Below are 11698 nucleotides of genomic sequence, written 5' to 3'. Positions count from 1 at the left end.
TGTATGGATAATTAGTTCTTTTCTAGCTAAGTGCCACTGGTCATAAAGTTAGATATCTGTGCAGAAAATACCATAATGAAAAGAGAATCTACTCTCTGCAAACCTGGGGACATCTAACAGATGAGGGAGATAACCCATAAATAAACTCCAGTGCACACCTCATGACTTGGGTGAGCACAGATCCTCAGCTCCTAGTACCTAAGAAACATGTGACTCCATCACCGTGGTACCAGGGAGACAGAGAGGCAGGAATGGTGTCTTCATCACAAAGATCATCAAAGCTTAGATCCACACCTGAAACTCAGCTAGCTTTCAAATGTAATTTCAGTTATTGTAAAGAGAGGGAAGGAAGATAGGAGAGAAAAAAGATGAATCATGGAAGGCAAGGCTTTGGATAGGAAAGATAGCTAATAAGAAATGAGAAGACACCTACCCACATTTTGGAATCAAGTGACTAGAAGGGGATTTTGGATAAAGGAAATCTGTGTGGTTGTGCAGGTGCTTAATAATGGGTCTCTGGAAACAGTCTTATTCTTTGGATAGCACCATTGGCAGAAGTTAAGTCGTCACTGGAATATGTCTGAAAACTCACGATTGGAAGTTGCTGCCTCTCTCAGTGGGCATGGAGATGCTCAGCCTGAGCTTCCAGGTTTCTCACCACAGTAACTTTTTAAAAAATAAAATTGTGTTTATTTTCATTCTACTTCAAAGGCAGAGACAGAGAATGTTTCATCCACAGGTTCTATCCCCAAATGCCTGCAACAACCAGAGATTGACCAGTCCAAAACTAGGAGCCAGGAACTCCAGATTTCCCAGTGGTGGCAGGGACCCAAGTACGTGAGCCATCACCTGCTGCCTCCCAGAATGTGCAGTAGCAGGAAGCTGGAGTCCTAAGTGAAGTTGGGATTTAAACTTAGGCACTGTAATACGCAATGCCTTTAACCACTGTGCCGAACATCTGCCTCACAAAATAAGCTTCTGGGCCGGCGCCCGCGGCTCACTAGGCTAATCCTCCGCCTAGCGGCGCCGGCACACCGGGTTCTAGTCCCGGTCGGGGCGCCGGATTCTGTCCCGGTTGCCCCTCTTGCAGGCCAGCTCTCTGCTGTGGCCAGGGAGTGCAGTGGAGGATGGCCCGGGTGCTTGGGCCCTGCACCCCATGGGAGACCAGGAAAAGCACCTGGCTCCTGGCTCCTGCCATCGGATCAGCGCGGTGCGCCAGCCGCAGCGCGCCAGCCGCGGTGGCCATTGGAGGGTGAACCAACGGCAAGAGAAGACCTTTCTCTGTCTCTCTCTCTCACTGTCCACTCTGCCTGTCAAAAAAAAAAAAAAAAAAAAAAAGCTTCTGAGAAGTTTGTTTCCAAGAGCCAAAAGTCAAAGTGGAGAGTCACAAAGGAAATGTTGTCAGATAATCTCTCCACCATTTTGAGAAACAACGTTCAGGGTATGGGAAAAGAGCTAGAAGCTGCTCACTAAATAATAGCTCATGCTGTAATCAAGGAAAATCAGCAATTAAAGAAAGATGTAGAATTAGACATTTGTAAAGTTAATTGAAAAGAACAACCATCAGATTTCAAAGGTGAGAAATGAAATGGGAATATGTAGGCCAGCTTTCTTATTCTCTGGTTATGGAAAATAAGAGTGAAAGTGATATTTAATTTGATGTATGAAAATGGAAATTTAAATACAGCAGAGATTCTGAAATGTGATAGGAAGAAAGGTAATAGGTAACAGCTAAACTTTAGCTTAGGTCTAACATTTGTGTGATCTTGAGCAAGTCACTTCACTTCTCTGGGCTTCAGTTTATCATCTATCAAAAAAGGGAGTTGAATTATGTGGACTTAAATAACAACACAAGGCCATAATTCTATGGTACCTGATATTACAGGGACTTTAAAAAATACACAGATGGCAAAATGTTTTAGTCAGTGTAATACAACTACTCTAACAACCCCAAATCTCAGTGACTCAACAAATTACAAGTTTTATTTCTCTCACAGCACAATCCAATGATTCCCAGGTGGTGATGGAGATGGTTAAAGTGGTAGGGCATGTGTGTGTAGTTACTCAGAGACAGGGGCCTCTTCTATTAGTTTCTGTATAGCTTGACTATCACTTAGTACTTCTGAGTTCTCCCCAAGATCTTCACATTGAGCCAGCAACCAAGAACAGAGTATAGGGGATTGAGGTGGAGATTGTTTTAGAGGCCAGGCCTGGTCAGTGGCTACATTACTTCCACCAGTATTCCACTGACTAGGACATTGTCACACATTCCCACTTGTCTTGGTCTGTTTTGTGTTGCTGGGCCACTTCATAAAGAAAAGAGATTTGTTTACCTCATAGTTTTTAAGGCTTAAAGATTCAGCAGCCCTATCTGTTCAGCCTCTGGTGAAAGCACTGTATATGATCTCTCTTGGCCACATTTTTTTTTAATTGACAGGTAGAGTTACAGAGAGAGAGAGAAACAGAGAGATTGTCTTCCTTCCATTGGTTCACTCCCCAAATGGCCACCACGGCTGGCGTTGTGCCGATCCGAAGCCAGGAGCCAGATGCTTCCTCCTGGTCTCCCATGTGGGTGCAGGGGCCCAAGGACTTGGCCATCCTCCACTGCCCTCCCGGGCCACAACAGAGAGCTGAACTGGAAGAGCAGCAACCAGGACTAGAACCCTACACCCATATGGGATGCCGGTGCTGCAGGCAGAGGATTAACCAAGTGAGCCATGGCGCTAGCCCATCTTAGGCACATTTAAGGTGGGTATTAGTGAGTATGGCTTTTGTAGTCTGCTTCCTGCTGGTGTAAGTTTATGATCCCTAAGGTTTTCTAATTTGAACAAAGTTTTTAGTCCTGGGTTGTGTTTCTTTGTAAATACAATTCCCTCACAAAGTTAATTTCTGATCTATTTGATTCCATGTGCCAGTCAAACCCCAAATCCTTTCCCAGTCATGTTTCTGAAGACAGGGTCCCATGCTTCTCTGTTTTCTCATCTAATGGTGGATACATTACATTCTTTTGAAACTGCAAATGGAAGGGTCATGTCCTTAATCTAACTTTTGCTATAGGCTGAGTTGACCTGGCCTACTGAGAATTTTTTAAAGTTCCATTTCACTCAAAGCTCTTTGTAATCTGTTTGGAATTTAGAAGTCAGGCTTTCTAATCCTTCAGTACTTCAGTGTTCTTAATACTTCCAAGTAGTCAATTCTTTCCCAAGTGCTTTTTTCCCCCCTCGTAGTACCTTACCAAAGGCAGCCAACAGAGCCTCAAGTACTTCAACATCTGATTCCTTCCAGCCACTTCCACTAGAACTAGCCTAGCCATGGGCTGCCTTTCAAGCTATCATGGGTTATCACTTCACCAAGTATTTTTGTTTTATTAACAGCATGGGTCACGATCTTTACAGACTCTAATATTAGTTTAGTGATTCCTGCCTGTTGACTGCTAAACGAACTTCTCAAATTTTGGGATTTTATCATTAAAGCACTGCGTTTCTGGTTCAAACATCTGCATTGGTCAGGATAGGCCAGCAGCCATAACAGACATTCCTGCATCTCTGTGGCTTAATACACCAACATTTCATTTTGGTAGATACAGAAGACCACAAAGAGGGTGTAAGTATTGGGTGGGAGAATTTGTTTCTAGGGTACTAGGTCCAGAAGATGCATAGTCCCTGAAATCAGCAACAAGAAAGACCAAAAACATAGACAAACTGTGGAAATCAGGTGGGCAAAGAAAACTCAGGAGTCTCTATTACAGGAAAATGTATTTTAAAAAGTCATAGACTGGGGGGGTATAAAAAACTAGGATCAGGAATGGACTTACTCCATGAGCTAGCCCTTAGTACAGTGATCCAAAGGCCAAGGACCTCTGGCTTGGTTCTGGGAGACATGAATGGCTAAAGGGACCTAACTCAGGGGCGGAGATTACGGCCCAGCTCCATAGAATGAGGAAGCATTTGGCTCTGCCAAAGATTTGGAAATGTGTTTTTATTTTCAAACTCAGGTATGTGACACTCTACAGTTCAATGCTAACACACCTGTGTGAGGTTTAACAACTGACAGCCAGTGATACACAAACCCAGCATCTCCATCTCCATTCATCCTGTCAGGCTGGATACGGGGAGCATTATATAGGGCTTTGTGGCAGCCAGAAAGTGAGTATCTTTTAGGAGGTGACATCTGCAATGACACACACAACACATCACCCTGCAGCTGAAGGTGGGCAACCAGGTACCTTGGGCAAAGCAGAAATGGCAGACTACAGGGGCATTTCAAGGGGAAATTTTATTTCAGATCAACATGACCACTGGAAGTACATGGCTGGTACCTTTCCATTTCATGACTGCCTTGGCACAGCTGCAACTATTTCTTGTTGATCTTTGTTTTCTAGAATAAACCAATAAATACTTTTTCAGCCACTCCACAGTAAATGTGGTCACTCTTGCCCTCCCTTTCGGAGACCTCCTTTTCTCTGACTTCCCTCAGCAGTGTGAGCGAAGGCCTGGGTCTGGATGAGGTGCTTTAGCAAACCTTCCTGTGAAGTAGCTGGAGGTGCAGAAGCTCTCTACACCTATTCTCTTGTTCTTTGTCTCACCTGGAAACAAGGGTGGGAACCTTGTGGTCAAGTGCACAGTGGCCCAGCCCAGCCTGATCTTTCTTTAAAGTAGGCTGAGACTGGCATTGCCCAGCTAGAGTCCTGCCCCACAGCCACTCTCTCTGGAGCTCCATTCAGAACCTGTCTTTTGGCTCTGAGGTTCTTACATAAATTTCCTTCGGTTGTATCCAGTACCCCTGGAAGAGGCCAGGTGAACCAATCACCGATGCCCCCAAAGTCTGTCTGCTCTGCTCTGCACCTCTGCTCTGTACCTTAATGGCACATCCTTGGTCCACCCTTGCATGGGCTTCTTTCACAGTCATGTCCCAGCCACTGTACAGGAGGCTGCCTCCCATACCAGACTATTTTCAGGTGGGGACTGGTCCAGAGAGGTTTCCCTAAGGGGAGTGGATATGCTGAGACCTGTCTTTCTTGCTAGTCTGGTCTCATTCCTGTCAGAGGGGACTGAGGAATATTAGAACAATCTAAGATTGAGAAACAAGTGACTTTTCTCATGGATACTGGGGCAGTGATGATGCTAGTACTGGGAATCATGCAGAATTACAGCTATCCCTAAGCTGATCTCCACCACCTTGAATGTGGTGTGTTCTTTTGACCAACATTAAGTGATACCCTCCCAAGTGTGAGCCACCATGCTAGACACTTACCCAAGAGATGGATAAGGCATGGTTCTTGTCTTTGAGGAAAAACACTCAGGAAAACAGATATATAAATAAGTTACCATGATATACTGTAGGCAAAGATCAATGGTGCAAATGTTTCAACAGTGCCAGAAAGCCCAGAGGAGGCTGTTCCCTATTGTATTGGCAATGGTGGAGAGTGTAGGAGGATGGTGTCAAAGACTGTGTGCAGGGAATGATTTCTGCACTTGATCCTGAAGAATGGGAGGAGGTGTGGAGCTGTGAGAGAACTGTTTAGCTGGGAACCAGGAATGGTTTAGAGTAGGTGAAGCACCACTTGGAGAAGTGAGACTGGGGTGTAAGACGTCCAGTTAGGATAGCAGAAGTGGCAAGGTAATAAGGGCTTTAAGAGTATAGCCCCCTGGAGGCCAGGTTACCTGGGTTTGAATTCTTGTTCTGTGATTTCCTAGCTGGGTGTCCTTGGCAAATTGCCTTTTTTGAGCTTCACTTTCCTTATCTAAAAACCCCATAGTCTCTCCTTTTTCTTAAGGACTAGATGAGTTAACACCTATATAATACAGAGATGTGCTTGGCTCACAGTAATTTCTGTGTAGTTTGAGTGTTAGCAATGGAAGCAAACAATATCAACGAAACAGCAACAAAACCACCACATGGAAACCAGTCCCCCTCCCCCAACTCATAAGGGTTGAATGAAGGCAGTGGCTGTCAAGATAGGGAAAAAGTCAACTTGGAGATGGGATATGTTCCTTTGGTTTATGCACAGCAATTTGGAATGCCCTGAAACATGTTGGGGTTGAAAATCCCATTTGAACTGAAGTGCTGAGGCACAACTGCCCCCCTGGCATGTGGGTGCACATCTGAAGTAGGAGGCTGCAGCTGAAAGCTACATTTCTCACGAACCTAAGAGGTGGGTTAACTGCCTCAGTAGGAGAGCGCATGTAGGGAAAGGACTGTGCTTTATAGCAGCTTAGAACTGGGGTTTGAAATGGAGACTGGTAAGTGTGCCATGGAAGCCTATGCGTCGTCAGTGGTTTTTCAAACCTCAATCCATGTGGAGAGCTCACTGAACTCTGAGTGCTTGGTGACTGCCCCACACAGAATAAAATATTGGTTGGCTTGGCATGCATCCTGCTTATCCAGAACATGCGCCCAGAGCACACTTTTGAGGGGTTGTTGGCTTCGTGCACATGCATTTTTTTGTTGTGTGTGTGTGTTTGCAAATGCATATATATTAATTCATATCTCCCCATTTCATTTTAAGCACTGAGCTAAATTTAGTCTGTGCATTTTTCTGAAAAAAACTTTCCTACTTTTATAAAATGAAACTCTTAGAAGAGTTTCTTCCCAAGGGGAGAAGGGAAGGCTGAAAGATAGTCATTTGAATGAGATGGGAAATGGGAGGATATTCATGTTGTCTCTTCAAATTCCAGGTCTGATAGTTAGCATCAGTATTAGTTGTTAAGCACAATTCTTCCTGACAACCCACTGCAGAGAGGAAGAGTGGGGTAAATGAGCTTCCTCCTGTCCCCCCTAGGTGGTTTAGTTCTGCTTGGCCACCTCAGCAAGGGCAAGAACTTTCCTTTGTTTAGTGTTCCTTGGAGAAGATGACTTCTTAGTTCACCAGAAGCTTTCCCAGAGCAGTCTTGTTGATCCTCCAAGAGCATCAAGTTGTTGTCTGTGAATAGCTCCACAGGGTGTCAAGTGTGAAAAGCAGCCTTCCTCATTCCTGGACAGGATGGACAGCAGCGTGCCCACACCTGGGCCTGATGCACTATATGGAGGGCTGGGGTGCTGGGCTAAGCTACTGGAGCAGGGCACCAGCTCAGTATCAGGTTTTCTACTGCTCCGTAGGCTGCTCTTGCTGGAGTCCAGAGCTCCACCAGGAGTCCCTCTGGGCTGCTGAGCAAGTTGATCTTCCAAGGGGTCCATCATCCTGTTCCACACAAGAGTTATAGGAGTTGTAGAGCCCCAGCACCACAGTCAAGACCAGCATCGCTGCAGCCATCATCCAGATCACGTGCCAATGCTGGCATAGTTTGGGGTATGTTACTTGTAAGAAATGAACCAGTTCTTCAAATTTGCTGTCAATGAAGAAATAGGTGGAGGGTTTAGTATTTTGGGCACATATATGAGCCCAGGTACCTACTTCTCTGTCTAGGGGATACTGTCTATGCTGTCTAGAGCCACAGTTCTCAAACTCACCAGTGCATAGAATCACTTGGCAGCAATTACTCTTATTACCCCAGGCCTCCTGAAGGAGAATCTCCAAAGTTATGGCTTAGTGATCTATAAATTTCCACAGGTAATTTTGATGCCACCAGTCCATAGAGCCTTGACATTTGCAACTACTGGTCAAGAAAACTATTCCTTGCTTGATCATGTATCCATTCACACATCCCCTCATCTCTTCTTGGAACGGTTACTGATACTTGCATTGTCACAAGCCTCAGGTACAACGGTGACTGATCTGTATACCTATGAATCCACACAGGACCAGAATCCTTTCTGATTTTAGCCATATTAGCAATCATTTCCACATTCTAATCTGTCCCCTGCTTCTGTGCTAAATTGTGTAACACATTGTTCTCAGTTCCATGTCCAATAGTGTCCAGAGTGGAATGAGTGTAATAAACCTTTAGAAGAAGCTTGATGTCCAGTTGAGTTGGGATTGGATGAACCCCAAGATCTCACTTCAAATCACCCCAAGGGCAACCAGAATACAGTAGGCTCTAGCAATCTCTAGGTGGCTTATTTAAGATGTTTTCTCAGCCTCACTCATATTCATTCTCTAATTTCTCCCTTCTTTTCCTTCCTTTACCCTCACTCTCTCCAGTCTTCTCTCTCTTGCTTCCTTCCCTTTCATCTCTCCTTCATACCTGCCTCTATTCTTGCCCCCTTTTCCTCTTGCCTCTTTCCCAAATGCCTTTCGACGTGTCCTCTTTGTGGCCTACTGAACACCAAGCCTGGGAAATCACTTTGAGGAGTCCATTCTAGATATCTCTGAGAAACCCTGGCCACCTGCATTAAGCTAAAATTTCCTGGTTTTAATTCCAGCTCCATTTGAAAAGTAATATGGGAAATGAGAACACTGAGGATTATCAAACCAAGGAGGTGGGGACAGTGACAGAAGGGCTTCCTGAAGACCCTGAGGCCTACACAGACACTGCCACACACTGGCTTTTGAGCTGAGAGGAGCTTAGGTTCAGAGTCAGTAGAAAATAGACAACTTGCAATAAATTGAGAAAACTCAACCAATGGCCTCCTTAGAAAGAGACGAGATGCTGAAGTCCCAGGGGACATGCTTGGCTTCCCTTCCATGTGGAAACCTGTGAGGTCATGTCAGGCACAGTGAAGCAGAGCAACAGAGTGCTAAGTGATGTGGAAATTGCTTTTGCGCCTGTTGGGAAGGGAGAGCTTGGAAATGGAAGCTAATTTTCTCAGCCCTGTTTGGATACTTTGGTTTCTATGTAGATGTCATTGGATGCTAAGATGGAGTCTGTCTTTAGGGTTGTATTTTTCCATGCCCCAGACAAGCTGCTGGGGCACCCAGGATCCCACTCTAACCACACTCTTGAGGAGCCTGCAAGGGAGAAAGTCAAGATCTGGCTTTGGACCCTTTAGAGCTGATCATCCATTTCTAGCCCATAAAAGAGCTTAGGGACTGGATTAGAAATACAGTTCCTTTGGAAGTGATTTTTCTGGTTGTTAAAAGTAAGCTTCTGCTCTCTGAGAGTTATTGGAAAATAAAGGAAGTAGCCTAAATATCAAGGCAGGTTTGAAAAGACAGAGAAAAGAAAAAGTTCTATGTTGCATCTTATTAAGGATCTCATTTGGTCATTGTATTTCTGATACAAATATAACAAACCTGTGTTCTCTGTTTTAAGATGGTTAAGATAATGGTGGTTCCAAAGTCCATTTTAAACGTAGAGAGCAGTATTCATAGCAGATTACATTGTTACATATATCAGAGAAGAAACTCTGACAAAAGGATTTCAGCATTTGCTACTGAATCTCTTAAATAAGAGCTTGGCAGCTGGGCTTACCTCAGTGTTTTTAAATGCAATAATAGGCATTTATTTTTATTTTTTTAATTTACTTATTTGAGAGGTAGAGTTACAGAGAGACGGAGAGACAGAGAGAAAGGTCTTCCATCCACTGGCTCACTCCCCAAATGGCCAGAGATGGGCCAATCCAAAGCCAGGGGCCAGGAGCTTCCTCAGGGTCTCCCATGCAGATGCAGGGGCCCAAGAACTTGGGCCATCTTCTGCTGTTTTACCAGGGCATAGCAGAGAGCTGGACTGGAAGAGGGGCAGCCGGGACACGAACCAGTGCCCATATGGGATGCTGGTGCTGCAGGAGGCGGCTCAGCCCCAGCACTTAATATTTTGAAAAAGATCTATTTATTTGTTTGAAAAGCAGAGTGAAAGAAGAGAGATTTTCTATACATTGGTTTACTTTCCAAACACCTGCAAAACTAGGGCTGGGCCATGCCAAAGCCAGGAGTTGGGAACTCCATCCAGGTCTCTCATGTGGGTGGCAGGGACCCAAGTACTTGGGCAATTAGCTGCTGTTTCCCAGGTGCATCAGCAGGGAGCTGCAGCAGAAGTGGAGTAGCAGGACTCAAGCCAGTATTGCAGTATAGGATGTGAATATCCCAAGCAGTAGCTTAACCAACTGCCCCGCAATGCCCACGCTGACATGGAATTTTAATTGCTTCAGACTTTTTTAATGAGGACCAAACTTTTCCTGGGGGAATACTTTAAGTGCAGGCATTGCAGGCAACTGTGGCTCTGAGGGACTCAGGAATAAATGGGGATTGCCTGGCATTGATGACAACCGCTCTCAGGCTCCTTCAAGCATGGGTTGCAGGTGCAAGAGGACCTGCTGACAGCAACACTGGCCCTTCAGGAGAAGCAGCAGCCACACTGGGCCTGAAAAGGGCAGGCCGAGCCCCAGTCCTGAAGGGTAAGGACCCTTCCAAGGGCTGCACGCCTGTCTCATATCCATCCCCTGAGCTACAGGCCTGTTTCCAAAAACCAAAAAGCTAATGCAAGAGACAGTGAAGGTCGGAGTTAGAACGAGGCCTCTCAGGACCAACAGGACACTCTTCGGTGATGGCTGCTCCAGCTGGCCACTCCCAAGCACTGATGGCCTGGGGCTGGACAGAGAGGGACACAAAGTCTTATTTCCGCTGGGATTTCACCCAAGGGAAGGAGCCACCAGTCTCCTGAGATCAAATGAACTAGATAAGGCTTTGAGTCCTGTGCTTTGTACACCACACTGTTTATATTCCATGTACTCTCCCTGTTTATTCCTCTTTTGTTTCTTGTCGGTGTTTGGAAGCATTAGAAACTCCAGCCTTTCCTAGCTGTACTCAGGGATGCCAAAGACAAGACTTTGTTCAGGCTTGGGTTTGCCTCCCTGAGAGGAAGGAAGGCAACGTGGGGGCCTGAAAATAAGAGCCACTGAGCCCAGGAGGGAGAGCAGGACCCAGCCACTGGCAGCAGAGATTCCACATTTTAAAAAAAATGTTATTTATTTGAGAGGCAGGATGTGTGTTCCCATCACTTGCATGTCCATCTTGCTTCTAATCTTCACCTTACTACATTTTTCATTGCATGCATGTGACTTCCTGAGTTTGTCAGAATGAGGTCCAGATGTTTACTCCATGCCAAGTTCAGTAGATGATTAGGTAATTAATTGTTCTGTGTGGAGCTGCCCTGGACTTCAACATAGCCCAGGTGTATAAAAACAAAAATTTGTGAAGTATATTCCAAGGTTTTTTTTTTTTGTTTGTTTGTTTGTTTTTTTTTTTTTTTTTTTTTTTTTTTTTTTTTTTTGACAGGCAGAGTGGACAGTGAAAGAGACAGAGAGAAAGGTCTTCCTTTGCCGTTGGTTCACCCTCCAATGGCTGCCGCGGCCAGCGCACCACGCTGATCCGAAGGCAGGAGCCAGGTACTTATCCTGGTCTCCCATGGGGTGCAGGGCCCAAGCACTTGGGCCATCCTCCACTGCACTCCCGGGCCACAGCAGAGAGCTGGACAGGAAGAGGGGCAACCGGGACAGAATCCGGTGCCTCGACTGGGACTAGAACCTGGTGTGCCGGCGCCGCAAGGCGGAGGATTAGCTTAGTGAGCCGCGGCGCCGGCCTCCAAGGTTTTTATAACTACATTTTTTAAAAAATCAAAGTCCAAGGTGGCTTAATGTACTAATTGAGACAATAGAGCAGAAATTGGGGCTATCCTGAAATTCCAGTTCATTGACGTGGTCACGGTATCTGTGGGGCAAAGTATACGTCTTCTATAAGCACCAGCATGTTCTGCCCCCAAGCATGTCCTTGGATGGGGTAATCCTGGTCCGGTGGGGCTGAGAGTCTACTCTCATGCCTCAACACATGGAACACCCTGGAACCAGGTGAGGTTATGTCTACCATTCTACATCCTAAAGTCCA

General features: G+C 45.5%; 1 protein-coding gene and 1 long non-coding RNA gene across 9 annotated transcripts in view; one reads left to right on the top strand and one right to left on the bottom strand.

Moving 5' to 3' along the window:
- Nucleotides 1-11698, top strand: part of LOC127492323 (uncharacterized) — a 64390-nt gene that overhangs the window by 39821 nt on the left and 12871 nt on the right. The window lies entirely within an intron of this gene.
- IRAG1 (inositol 1,4,5-triphosphate receptor associated 1) overlaps nt 3964-11698 on the bottom strand; it is a 128983-nt gene continuing 121248 nt past the window's right edge. For all 8 annotated transcript variants that reach the window (XR_016231293.1, XM_051851398.3, XM_017345354.4 and 5 more), the window contains one exon: nt 3964-7328. Coding sequence is in view for 7 of the 8 variants with exons in the window: in XM_051851398.3 (XP_051707358.3) it covers nt 7085-7328 (244 nt within the window). In the remaining variant the exon portion in view is untranslated. The remainder of the gene's footprint in view (nt 7329-11698) is intronic.

Source organism: Oryctolagus cuniculus, chromosome 1 (assembly GCF_051225735.1).
Source record: "Oryctolagus cuniculus isolate XC-2025 breed Fujian yellow rabbit chromosome 1, ASM5122573v1, whole genome shotgun sequence".
NCBI lineage: Eukaryota > Metazoa > Chordata > Mammalia > Lagomorpha > Leporidae > Oryctolagus > Oryctolagus cuniculus.
Note: the sequence above shows the minus strand (reverse complement) of the source record. Positions and strands in the feature narration are given on the sequence as shown.